This window comes from Lissotriton vulgaris, chromosome 5, assembly GCF_964263255.1.
Source record: "Lissotriton vulgaris chromosome 5, aLisVul1.2, whole genome shotgun sequence".
Classification (NCBI taxonomy): domain Eukaryota; kingdom Metazoa; phylum Chordata; class Amphibia; order Caudata; family Salamandridae; genus Lissotriton; species Lissotriton vulgaris.
Genome location: NC_141693.1, coordinates 1,925,503,263 through 1,925,517,665, shown reverse-complemented (window position 1 = coordinate 1,925,517,665; position 14,403 = coordinate 1,925,503,263). Strand labels below are relative to the sequence as shown.

Sequence of the window (14,403 nt, the reverse complement as noted above, 5' to 3'; positions counted from 1 at the left end):
TGTCTCTAGGCACCTTAATGCCTTGTCCAGGATACATTTTTGGTTAACATCTAGAGAGGTCTAGACATGGACCACTAAGGTGGCTCACCTACCCCGCACCTTGTCGGACCATGCCCGTGTTCTGTTGCAGATATGACTTCCCCAGAAGCCGCTCCTTGTCTTTTCTTGGTGCTTGCCTTCTGAGGCACTACGTGACTCAGTGTTTCATGAAGAAATCAGAGAAGCTATTGTGGATTTTTTGCTAATGACGCAGGTTCTGTGGATTCGCCCTCTACTATTTGGAAGGCTTTTAAAGTGGTCATCAGGGGTGTCTGTATTTCTAAGCAATCTGGGGACTTGAGGGCTATACGTGGCCTATTAACCCATCTGTAGGCGGACTTGCTCTGGTGGGAGTGAGAGTATTTCCATACTAACGACCCCACTACCTTGGTTCATATTAGGTAGGCACTGATAGAACATCGGGAGGAGGCAAGAGGGAGGTCCATTATTTGTGCTGCAAAGCACAAGTCAGATGGTACGGAGAGGGTGACCGTCCTGGAAAGACACTCACGGGAATGCTCCATAGACCACGCGCCTCCACCTTTGTGTCTGAATTGTTTTGACGAGCAGTCCACCCCTGCCACATCCCAATCAGATTTACTTCAAACAATGATTCCTTTTACACTGGTTTATACAGGGCCACACCGGTGCTGGGACCAGCTGAGCTTACTGCCTATCTTGATACTATACAGCCACTTTGGCTGGATTAGGCTCATTGGGCGTATTTAGATTTGCCCATCACAGCAGAAGAAATAGTGCAAATTATTGGTTCCATCCCTGGAGACAAAGCACCTGACTTAGATGGCCTGACCACAGCGTTTTACAAAGAATACTCAACCCCGCTGGCCCCGCATCAACCTGGCAATGTTCCAGGAATCCCTCGACGTTTGATATCTACCCCCCTCATTAAAAGAGGCAGTCATAATCATGCTCTTAAAACCAGACAAACAGGCTAATCTCCGTGACTCCTAAAGGCCACTCTCTTTAATTAACGTTGATAATAAGATCTAAACCAAGCTGTTGACTAGCTGCTTACAGCCACTCCTGCCTGTGATTGTTCAGCCTGGTCAGTCGGGGTTCGTCCCTGGCTGTTCCACCGCACACAATCTGTGCACAACTTTCGCACTAATTTATTACTTGGACCCCAAGATCTCGGCCACTGCAGCCCTTTTAGATGCTACTAAGGAATTAGATTCCTTAGAATGCACCTACCTTTTTCCCTTGATGAGCCGCCTCGGCTTAAGTCCACAATTTGCCAAGCAGATACAGCTTCTCTATTCTTTACTCCCTGCTAGGGTGTGGCTAAACAGCTTAATATCAGAATCATTTCCTGTCACTCAAGGCACAGGCAAGGTTGCCCAATGTCGCCGCTCCTTTTTGCAACAGCAATGGAGCCACTGTCAGCATGGCCCTGACAGCACCTGTCAGGGCCATGGTTTCATCACCAGGCGGCTGGTTGTATCGATGTATGCTGAAGACATTATGTTTTATATGCAGGACCCGCTAGAGAACCTGGCTCTCCTCTCACGGGAAGTGGTACATTTTGGCATACATATCAATAGTGCAAAGTCTGTGGGCTTGATTCACAGAACTAACTTAAGACAAAATCCTAAACTTACTACTTTTGGTATTCACAGAGGCATTTAGTTGTAGTAGTTAGGATTTTGTCTTAAGTTTGACTTAAGACAGACTTAAGACAAACTTAAGACAGACTTAAGGCAAACTTAAGACAGACTTAACTCTTAAGTCTGTCTTAAGTTTGTCTTAAGTCTCTTAAGTCTGTCCTAATACTGTCTTAAGTCTGTCTCAAGTTTGTCTTAAGTCTGTCTTAAGTTTGTCTTAAGGCAAACTTAAGACAAAATACTAACTTTACTACTACTAAATGCCTTCTGTGAATACCAAAAGTAGTAAGTTTAGGATTTTGTCTTAAGTTAGTTCTGTGAATCGGCCCCTGTTTTATTTCCCCTTACTGACTGGATGGTACCCTTCGCTAAGGAGTACCCTTCATGTGGGTTTCCGAGCCGATTCGTTATCTTGGTGTGTTGCTGAGCGTGATCCAGTAGAACTATGGCGTGGCAATTACAGTCGTGCAGAGGAGTGGCTGAAGGACAGAGCACTGGTCTCACAGGTCGCATTGCACTTTCTCTAACAGGTCACATTGCAATAGCTAAGATGATTGTCCTCCCCAAATTTTTATACCTATTCATAAATGTTTCCCTTCATCTTCGCCCCATAATTTTTCCAACGTCTGGACACTGGAGAGTACATTACTTACTAGAGCAGTGATTGGCACTGTATGTATCAGGACACTGGAGGGTACATTACTTACTAGAGCAGGGATTGGCACTGTATGCATCTGGACACTGGAGGATAGATTACTTAATGTAGCATTATCTGACATGTTATATATATATATGGATGCTGGAGAGTGCATTACTAAATTGGGCCGTGCTGGGACAGTATGTATCTAGACACTGTAGGGTCCATTACTTATTAGAACAGTGGTTGACACAGTTGTATCTGGACACTGGAGGGAACATTACTTATTAGAATAGTGGCTGGCACAATATAATCTGCACACTGGAGGGCACATTACTTATTAGAGCAGGGTTTGGCACAGTATGTATCTGGACACTGGCGGGTACATTACTTATTAGAGCATTGGTTGGCACAGTTGTATCTGGAGGTTGGAGGGCACATTTCTTATTAGAGCAGTGGTTGGCACACTATGTATCTGGACGCTAGAGGGCACATTACAGTTCAGAGCAGTGGTTGGCACAGTTGTATCTGGCCACTGGAGGGCACATTCCTTATTAGAGCAGCGGTTGGCACAGGATGTATGTAGACACTGGAGGGCACATTCCTTATTAGAGCAGTGGTTGGCAGAGTTGTATCTGGACACTGGAGGGCACATTCCTTATTAGAGCAGTGGTTGGCAGAGTTGTATCTGGACACTGGAGGGCACATTACTTATTAGAGCAGTGGTTGGCACAGTTGTATCTGGACACTGGAGGGCACATTACTTATTAGAGAAGAGGCTTGCTCAGTATGTATCTAGACACTGTATCTAGACACTGGAGGGTACATGACCTACTAGTGCAGTGACTGGCACATTATGTATCAGGACACTGGAGGGCACATTCCTAATTAGAGAAACAATTGGCACATTATGTACATAGACACTGGAGGGCACATTCCATACTAGATGAGGGGTTGGCACATTACGTACATAGACACTGGAGGGCACATTCCTTATTAGATCAGGGGTTGGCACATTATGTACATAGACACTGGAGGGTACATTCCTTACTAGAGCCTTAGCTGGCACATCATGTATCAGGACACTGGAGGGTACATTACTTATTAGAGCAGTGGTTGGCACGTTATATATCTGGAGGTTGTATGATGGTAAAACGCTAGTAAAAATATTGCATACCTTTACGCATTTGTTACCACGCATTTGTTTAGCATGCATATGCTATTACCTCGCATGTCATTACCACGCATTACTAAGGTAAGTTTGATTTAAAAAAAAGATATATATATATATATATATATATATATATATATATATCCAAAACCAAGCTTGCCTGGAAGAAAGAGGGGCCCACGAGCAAGGTAAAGATTTCAGCTTTTAATTCTTTGTCAGGATCGCAGCTTGCGAAATGGATGCAAATACAGCAAATTCAATGAAAAGTCAGCCTGACGCGTTTCGTATTGCTACTTCTTCAGAGGCACTGACTCGAGCTGCAAGGCAGGCATTCTTTAGGCAAAACCATGGCACAAGTACCCGCCCAAGTGGGCGTTGCCGGTCGCAGGGCTTCACAGTACCTGTAGTGTGATGTCCTGTCCTCCTTCAGTGAGTGGTCTGCCTTGGAGCACACTGTTGATGAAGAGGTGAGACCACAGTGGGGTATGCAGAGTCACATCACAACTCCGCAGTGTCCATTATCCCCAACAAACGCTCCTTGCTCCCACATTGGTGGCGTTGTAGGCGTCTCCGTGGTGGGCTGGAACAGCCCCAGGGCTGACCTCCGCGGCTCAGGCACGCCGTTGAAATATCCAAAACCAAGTTTGCCTGGAAGAAAGAGGGGCCCACGAGCAAGGTAAAGATTTCAGCTTTTAATTCTTTGTCAGGATCGCAGCTTGCAAAATGGATGCAAATACAGCAAATTCAATGAAAAGTCAGCCTGACGCGTTTCGTATTGCTACTTCTTCAGAGGCACTGCCTCGAGCTAATGGACAGCTGCGGAGTTGTGCTGTGACTCTGCATACCCCACTGTGGTCTCACCTCTTCATCAACAGTGTGCTCCAAGGCAGACCACTCACTGAAGGAGGACAGGACATCACACTACAGGTACCATGAAGCCCTGCGACCGGCAACGCCCACTTGGGCGGGTACTTGTGCCGTGGTTTTGCCTAAAGAATGCCTGCCTTGCAGCTCGAGTCAGTGCCTCTGAAGAAGTAGCAATACGAAACGCGTCAGGCTGACTTTTCATTGAATTTGCTGTATTTGCATCCATTTCGCAAGCTGCGATCCTGACAAAGAATTAAAAGCTGAAATCTTTACCTTGCTCGTTGGCCCCTCTTTCTACAGGCAAACTTGGTTTTGGATATATATATATATATGATTAGGCGAAGTCCAGCCTTTCTACCGATCACATCCACCAGGCGGGGTTGGTGCAGACAGGCAGGTGCTGGACCCACTGTGATATTAACATATCCTTTCGTTCCACGTCTGTAAGAAAGAGTCGCACTTCAGGATTTTTGAAGAGAATTAAGTATTTATTGAGTGACGCGTTTCTACAGCACAGTCTTTGTCAAAGACATACGTATGACTTTGACAAAGCCTGTGCTGCTGTAGGTGGGCTCTCCGAGGGTGGCATCTACATGGATGTTTCCAAAATCACCTGTCCAGAGGAGGAAATGTATTGCTTTATGAACTGAGGTAGGTATATGCACTGATCTGCTAGCCTGTATTGACCAAAAGATATAACGTTATTGGTGACTTGCGATTCAGGTCGTGCACACCACCAGTTGTTTGAATTGTAATAATTTAAACGTTCTCTACAATTTCTTGTGGATTTACTAGTTTCAGCTGATCAATGCATGCAGTGACATTTCTTGTGATGATGAAGGAAGTAGATCATCAGGATGTTGTAGTCATCTAACTCTCGGTGACTCCTCCACTCACTTTCCCTGCAGGTTTAAACTGTGAAGCCATTTTGAGTCCTTGTGAATCAGAGCCCTGCGGAAACGGAGGCACCTGTGGACACTCCCATGACTTCAGGAACTTCTCCTGCAGCTGCAGCAGTGGCTGGCAAGGTATGGAGGACTACAATGCAATGCAGGGGCCTCAAGCAGGGCCTGGCCACATTCTTAGCAGTGTTTTGAGGCTTCCAGCTTCCACAATGGCAAGCAAGATATATATATCTATATATATATATATATATATATATATATATATATATATATATATATATATATATATATATATATATATATATATATATATATATATATATATATATATATATATATATATATATATAGATATATATATATTGATTCCAATCATTCCTGAACCTCCTGATGCGGCGAAAAGGAACGAGCAAACTCCTCTTAGTAGCAAAAAATAAAATTGTATTTATCTCTACTGCCTGCCATGATGCGTTTCGGCCGGTACAACGGCCTTGATCATATATATATATATATATATACATATATAACAGAAATATATATAGAAAAGAAATGCAGAGCAAAATGCAGTATTTCCTGTGAGGTTACAATGACTCAAAGAGTTGGGAGTTCAGGAAAACATATGCTAAGATAGAAAGAAAAGAATAGAAGAAAAAAAGAAAGGCAGAGAAAAACGTAGCTGGGAGCCAGGACTGGAAGAAGTGGATGAAGTTCTGAATATAATAGAGGGAGAACAGGACAAGGTTGAGACAAGATGAGAAGAACTTGAGGCAACACTGGAACAGGAGGAAGAAGGAGGGGAAGAGGAAAGCAGGATGTATCAGAGGCAGAAGACACGAAGATGTAGAATCAAAAACAGGAAGAGGAAGGATAGGAAAAGATGGAGGCTGGACAGGAGGAGGACGCATAACAAGAAGTAGCAAAGGGTGATCAGAAGGAGGAGCACCGGGAAGAAGATGTGGAGGGAGGACAGGATGAAGCCATGGCAAGAGAAGTGCCAGTAGAGGAAGTGGTAGAACAGGAAGAGGTGCAGAAGCAAAAGACGAGGGGGAGGCTGACCAGAAAGACCAGAGGGAAGAAGAAGCATTGGAAGTGAAGTGCAGGAGAGTCAGGAAGGGGTGGAGCCAGCTCGGGAAAGAAGAGGTAGGACATAAAAGGCAAGTTAGGCTAAGAACAGGAGCAGACAAGAAACAAAGCTGAGGAGGTAGTTATTAGGCCATACTCTTACCTGCTCCTTGTCTCCTGCCTCACAGGTCGCACATGTGCTGAGGATGTGAACGAATGTCTGTCCAGCCCCTGCCAGCACGGTGGTCTGTGCAACAACTCTGATGGTGGATACAGCTGCACATGCTCCCGGGGCTACACTGGGCCACACTGCGAGTCTGATGTCAACGACTGCTGGCCAAGTAAGTCATTCATTCATGATCACTGAGGTTGTAAGGTTTGTGCCTCTCCGGTGTCCCAGGGTGGTACATGAGTTCCTATGTACATCTTCTAACTCGAAAAAGTGTGCATAGGAGCGTTCACAGTCCACAAATCCACACAAGGTGATAAGGAGTGCATTACACATGTCCGTATTGGCTCACTCAGATACACATTCCTACACTCCCATGGCCCATGAGGACTGTTGGTTTCCTCTGTTTTGATGATATCATGTCCAACACAATGCTTTCTCAGTATTAAAGCTCTATCTTTTCCGCTCCACGCCTTTTTAAATTCATCTACTATGTTTGAAACACTGTTGCAACACATTTTCTGGCTTTTTAATATTGGTCTTGTTCAATTGGAGCAGCCATTTTTTACAGTTTGGAGGGTTCCTTCTTAGAGCGGCCATCTTGCAAAGTGTGCGCTCTAGTGTTGTTTTAAAACATGATGTGCAGACTGTCCTTTAGCTACTTGAGGACTGCTGCCCAAAGGCCCGCTAAAGGTAACATCATCTGTGCCCATCCACTCCGAGCCCAGGGCCCAGCATACGAATGGTTTTACCTCAGATTTGTTTGGCGTTATACTTTGTCGGGAGTGTCTCATATCAGCAAATTGTTCTTCGTTGAGCAGGATATGCCCTCCTAAGCTCCAGAACATAAAACCATTCACCCAATACCATCCACCCAAAACTAATTTTCTAAGATTTGGGAGAAGTGTTGCTACACCTTAATACTAAGGAGATGAAATGCAAACAGTGAAGAGCCTCCTGTAGCCAATGTACCAACCAGGCTCCAGTCAATCCAGAACAAGACACCAATTGCCCTGTGATTGATGCACGCTCTCTAATAGCTCATGTGGTTGAGGTGCATATGCTATTGGAACACCACAAGCTGGATTGTTTGTTTGTAACCGTAACCTTGATAAAAGAGGACTCTAAATTTAGGTTTAGCCATACCGCATAGGTATGTTAACCACCCAGTCAACCGCAGGAACAAAACGGGGGAAGAAGTGGTGTTGATACAAAATAAGACTCATATTTACTCTCTTTGGAACGCACTCTCTTTGAGAGATGCTAAAACATTAACTGTGCTGCTCTCAGCTAGTAATAACCGTTCGGTGAAATTTTATTGATTTACAGACCAACTAGACCATCAAAAAACGGTATTGACTCGCTCCAAGAGGCACTTTCAGCCACCTACCTTGAGTCAAACTTTCTTATCATACTGGGTGACATCAACATGCATTATGATTACTTCAAGGAGACTAATGTCTCTGAGCTGGTAAATATCTGCTTGGTCTTTGAGCCCTCACAAGTTCTAGTACCTACACTTAAAGTGAAGCACATTTTGAATCATATCTGATAGAGACTTCTAGCTGAAGATTCCTTACCTTAGAATATTCTTCAGGCGTCAGATTAGATCCAGAACTTTTTGAGCAATCTTTTGCACATTGGTAGGTGTCTTCGTTTGGCTCTGCGGGGATCGTCTGCACAGGAAGTGTTGTGCATGTTGCCTATATAGGCATCTTGGGTGGGCGTAGCTCACAGAGTTTCACACCACAGAATTCCACTGGGTCACCTCTGCGAGATTCCACGCAGTACCACCAGTGGGCAGAAAATATGCATTTTGCACTGCTCACGTTGCAATTTCGCTCCAGCAGTGCAAAAAAAATCAGCAGGAACAGCACCATGTGGTGCACAAGAGCACACGGCCATTCGAGTTGATTTTGCTACAGCTCGACTAGAAAATCTACTTGAGCGGCAGCAAACGTACACTTAAAGCAGCACTCTCACCACCTGCATTAGAAAATGGCGCAAAGGGATGCCAAACTCACTCTTGCTTGCATTTCTGAAGCCTTGTGGGTAAAAATTACCTCTATGCAGTGCTTACCAGAATTTGACCGGAACTCCGCTTTACAAGAATAACGTGTTTTGCCGCCAAATTCCACCAATTCCGTGGGCTGAATGAAACATTCCGCCCTCCACTAATCGGCTTCCTCCCAGCTCGCTGACCTCATTTTCTTCTTTTCTGCGTCATCAGTGTGGATTCGGATCAAGCTTCCCTCCGTCCCTTTTTGACGGACTTCTTTCGACATTTTGTCAAAGTCTAGTATGCCTTTTTCCCTTTTTTAGGTCGAGCAGACCTAACCCTCAATGCGTGAGCATTGATGGTGTCTGCTTCAGACCTAATGTTACCCGTATTTGGAAATGTGGACAGCAATCAGACGCGCGCCTTTACATTGTCAGATTTCACCGCGGGAGCGCACTCCTTGCTGTGTGTGCAGTGTCAGTTTCGCTTTTCATTAGTTTCGTTTTCCCGAGGCTGGCTTTGAATGAACACGCTTGCTATGACCATTATCTGTAAATCGGGCTTGTGAATAACATGCTCGCTGTTAGCATTTCCAAAGCAGGCTTTAAATTATTATTTGCAAGCTGCCTCGTAATGAACATGCTCATTATTTATGAAGCTGGCTTTTCATGATTTTTTTGGCGCCATGGTTTTCTGCTGAGCACTATGCACGTAATATTATGTTTTTAAACGCTCCTATCCCTTTAAAAACACTTCTTTGCAGTGCTCTCATGTCTAAAGCCATCAATGGGTCAAAGTGCTTGTATTTTTGATTCTCAGGAGCAACAACACAATCAATCTAGGGAAAACACTGAAGGCGAAAACTCCAAAGGCATTTCCCAAGTGCCATGTTTTCAAGTTAAATTTAACATGAGGTCAGAGTTCCTGCTGCCCCATTCTTCCCTTCGAGCAGAAACAGACATCATTAAAACACTGGCTTGAAAAAAGGGTAACATGTAATCTGTACTCCTAACACTCCAGGTGACATTCCCGGGCACGCTTAACCTTGTGGCCGCACTACTACTGCTGGCAATGTGATTACAGTTCAGTCTGTGACTACTGAATAATGCTGGTTACAGTAAAGGCTGGAGGGAAGGTCTAGGAAATCGGAAACTACTACAGGGAAAGAGTGGTGCTGACGCAACAGCACTATGCTTCACAAGCCACCTGAATGTATAATTTATCGTTCTAATCAGTATCGGTAGCATGACTGCAGCGTTAACTGCAAATGAAATGCATACTCCTTTAAGTAATGTCATGCCTGTTTGCGTGCAATGCGTGTGCGTCATCAGCACGTGCTAACCGGGTAATCTTTAAAGATGCAATATGTTAAAAGGCTTGCAAATATAAATTCGCATTGCAGAGAGTACATTTTGACTACATCCATACATTTAATTTTACCATATGTCTGTATTAGCAGGACCTCAAATTCAGGTAAGAAATCGTTGCATTCTGGGAGCTGTATGTCTTGGTTCTTACTGGTTTTTTTAGATTTCTCTGAAGAAACTCACCGGGTTCAAGCCTCGTAGCGCCTGTCATCTACAGATGTCAGTGACGGACCCCCTACTTGGTGTGTCTATGGTGCCTGGAAAAAGAGCACAACTCTGCGTCATGTGCAAAACTAGAAACCCCAAGGCCATCCATGCGCGGGCCATAAAGCTCTTAGCTGCTTGCCATAAGACTCCATGGAAGATCTCGGGACCTCTCCCAGAGTCGCTTGTGTCAGACCTTGTCGCACTCCAGGACTTCTTCAGGTAAGTGTCGTAAGAAGAAGTCCAAGAAGTCAAAGCGTTCCTCGACTTTTCTTCATTTCTCCCATTCTTTGGATGTTGTGAGGTAATGACATCACAAATCCCGACCTAACTCGCAGGTGGTTTCTGTGCAGTCAGCATCAGAAACTGTGTCCGCTGTGTGCTTCCCCCGAATTTCCTTAAGCCCCCACCCAGCTCCAAGAGTTGTTTGAAGCAATGAGCCTCATTTTTGGGGGTTGAACCCCAGGGGTCACAAAGTGCGGTCTGTGGTGTAACCGAGAGCTGCACTGATGCCAGCAGGGTGGCGGCAGGGGGTCCAGGTGGGTTCAGAAGGTCTTAAAAATGTTAAATAGTCAGGCAAGCATATATTTGCAAGTTAATAAATGCTTGCCCGTTAATTTAACATATTTTTCTGCATATTAGTGCTCAGCAACTAAACAGCAGCTCGTGCTGTTGTTCATCAGGGGGGCCGCATATAAAGGTCTAGAGGGCCGCAAGCGGCCCCTGGGCCGTACTTTAAGTATCACTGGTCTAGACACCTCACCGGACACTGGCCTCCCCTCTCCTCCCACAGTGGCTACAGAGGAAAGGGTTTCCTTTGTAATTGTGGTCCGGAGGGTGCTGAGGTCTTGGGCCTGAAGCTGCCTGTGGTTCAATTTAAACCGAATGTCTTTACGGAGGTGCTTCAACCGGGGGTATCCCCATCAGAACCCTTACTACCATTCAATGAATCCCTCACTGATGCCCTGCTCACACCCTGGGCCAAGCCCTGCACAGGCACTCCTGTCCACAAGGCCATTGCTCACCGCCATTGGCTCCAGCTTTTCTCTACCATCACCCTACTCTTGATAGTCTGGTGGTCCAGGCCTCAACTTCTGAAATTAATCTGTGTGCATTCCCTATCAAACCACCGGCTAGGGAAGCCAAGAGGCTGGATACATTTGATAAGAAGATTTTCTCCTCCGTCAGCCTGGCACTGCGGTCTGTGAACACCATGTGCTTATTGGACCTTGATTCCAATACTTTGTAGGATATGGTTACGCAAGTGATGGCTATGGTCCCAAATGAGGCCCAGGCCGTACTCTCCTAAGCTATTGCTGATGGCGGAGATGCAGCAAAGTTCATGATCAGAAGCAGAGTCTTTGGTGGCGTTACGACGTCACAGCTGATTGCGGAATACAGGGTTTTCGGAGTTGTCCAAGCCTTGCTCATAGACATGCCCTTCGATGGAACCCACCTCTTTGGAGACAAGACAGATTCGGCCTTGTATAGATTAAAGGACTGTAGGGCCACTACCAGGTCATGGAAGCTCTCTGTGGCCTCACAACACCCACATTCCGCCTTACACCCCTTCCCCATACCGTGACTATGGTAGGGACTCTCAGTGGATGCGACTCCAACAAGCCTTGTGGGGTATAAAGCCAGAGGTCTGATCAATTTGCTTACCCCATCCACCCCTCACGGCAGCCTCAAGGATAAAGCCTCCTTATTTTGCCCTTAATCCAGCATGGACATCCAGTTGCAGCAGAATCCAACGCCGTCTGTACCAACGGTGGGAGATTATGATTGACAAATGGGTGCTCATGATTGTCCAGCAGGGTTACGCCATCTCCTGCCAACACACCCCAACACCACTGCCTCCATCCCCAGATCGGCTGACAGAGGACCACCTTGCGCTCTTGTGACTGAAAGTATTGGCCCTTATGTCCAAAACAACTGTTGAGAGGGTGCCGCTTTCAGAAGTAAATTATTAAACCCTATACGAAGAATTCTAGAAATTGGAGCTTTACTTTCTGATACCAAAGATAGATAGAGGCCTCCGTCCTATATCACATCTGCACCCTCTCAATTATTTCTTGAATTGGAAAAATTCAAAATGCTCACCCTGGCTCAGGTCTTATGTGCCCTGGGCCCTGAAGACTTGATGGTAGCGTTGGCCTTGCAGGACACCTATTTCCATATCCCTGTCCTGCCTGCTGACAGACACTACCTGCAGTTCACTGTACACCAGACGTGTTATTAGTTCGCTGTGCTCCCCTTTGGAATTATCAGTACATCTTTGTTGTTCACCAAGTTGATAGCAGTGGTTGCAGCACATCTGCGGAAGTGAGAGGTTCCAGTTGTCTCCTACCTCAACGATTGGCTGTTGAAGGCAGGCTCATCCCAGGCAGTTGTCTCCCACCTCCAGACTACGCAGACCTCTTGCACTTACAGGGGTTCCCTATCAATGTGCCAAAGTCACACCTGATTCCCTCTTAGATGCCCCTTTCTTCTGAGCTGTTCTGGATGCAGTTCAGTTTCAGGCTTATCTTCCGAAACTACAAGTCCAGGATATATTCAGGCTAGGATTCCAATGTTTCAGCCTCTATCCTGGATTATGGTGAGACTGACTCTGAGGCTGCTGGGCCTCATTGCCTCCTGCATCCTGTTGGCAAAACATGCCCGTTGGCGTATGCTGGAGCTGCAGTGAAACATGAATACCCAGTGGGCATATCAGTGGAATCTCTACGATATCAGAGGGAACAGCAAAAGACCAGCAGTGGTGGTTCAAGTACCGCCATTGGATCAACAGCAGAACTCTTTCTCTTCCCCACCCAAATCTCACAGTGGTGGAAGATATGTCACTTCTGAGTTGGGGCGGCCACCTGGGAGAGGTGGAGATCAGAGGCTTCTAGTCTCTGGCGGAGGCTCATCTAAACATTAATCTGTTTGAACTAAGAGCAATCCAACTGCCATAGAATGCATTTCTTCCTTCTAACAAGGGTAGGTCAGTTCAGGTGTTCACGGACAACACCATCGCCATGTAGTATTGCAACAAGCAGGACATGATGGGGTTATGGACCTTTTGTCAAGAGGCTCTGCTTTTCTGGACATGGCTGGAACACCAGGGCATTCCCCTAGTGGCTCAACACATGGCAGGCTCTCTGAATAAGAAGGCGGCCAAAATGCAGCCGTCAATGCCTAGTGAAACTCACAATGTCAGCAATTCTGCACGCTGGAGTTTCCAATACAGCTCTTGTTCGGAGACACTTATCGGCTCAAGTAGTGCCTCCTGTATGTCTTTCAGCCAATACCGCTCCTGCCCAGAGTTCTCAAGAAGATCAGGAACAGCTGAACCCAAGTTATTCTTGTGGATCCTCCCGAAGTCTGTAATGTTATTCAAGGCAGCCAGGCGACCCTCCACCAAAATGGTATACGCCTGCCGCTGACACAAATTTGTGGCACTTTATGTATCAAAAAGCACTGATCCCTATCTGCTCCTCTCTCTCAGTCCTATTGTTTGCTATTTCTTTGGCCCAGCAGGGCTCTGTTCTAGACACAGTTAACGGCTATCTTTCAATCATTCCTGCATGTTTGCAATTGCCAGACCAACCTTCCTTATTTAAGTCACCTGTTGTGGCAACTTTCTCAAAAGTGTATAACACCGTTCCCCCCGTGCCATTCATCATGCCCCAATGGAACTTGAACCTGGTCCTCAATTTCCTGATGTTCGCTTCTTTTGAGCTGTCACACAACTGCCCCCTTCGTTTATTAACCATAAAAGACTGCCTTTCTGGTGGCTATTACATTGGCCAGGAGGATCAGCAAGATGCAGGCGCTCTCGGTTCACCCGCCATATACTACTTTGTGACCTAACAAACGGGTTCTGTGAACACGTGCCTCATTCCTTCCGAATTTAGTCATGCCTTTTCGCATAGCCCAGATGACCACTACCTTTTTTTGCCCCAGCCATCCTTCAAAAAAAGAGGAGAGACTCCACCGTCTGACTCAAAAAAAAGCATTGTCATTCTACCTTGACTGAACAAAAGAATTCCAGGTGGATGATCAACTCTTCGTAGGATACATCGTGGACAAGAAAGGGAAGAATGCACAGAAGCAAACCATCTGAATAAAGATCTCCTTGGCATTGGCCAAAGAGCATCCTTCTCGGGGCTTGTGCACTCATTTTACCAGAGTCAAAGCTGCAACCACAGTGTTAGTGCGTGGAGTTCCAGTCATGGATATCTGTCAGCCTGTAACACAGGCTTTATTGCACATGTAAACTAAGCACTACTGCCTGGACAGTCAGGTCCGTCGGGATGGGCATTTTTTCTGTTCAGTCCTGCAGGGTATCCTGGTCTAAGTTGAGTTTGCACACCCAC

At 45.8% G+C, this 14,403-nt stretch overlaps 1 protein-coding gene across 1 annotated transcript in view; it reads left to right on the top strand.

Moving 5' to 3' along the window:
• The window catches only part of NOTCH4 (notch receptor 4), a 366,092-nt gene that overhangs the window by 224,556 nt on the left and 127,133 nt on the right, over positions 1-14,403 (top strand). The window contains exons 16-17 of the mRNA XM_086924525.1: positions 5,245-5,364; positions 6,492-6,644. Coding sequence (XP_086780651.1) covers positions 5,245-5,364; positions 6,492-6,644 — 273 coding nt within the window. The remainder of the gene's footprint in view (positions 1-5,244; positions 5,365-6,491; positions 6,645-14,403) is intronic.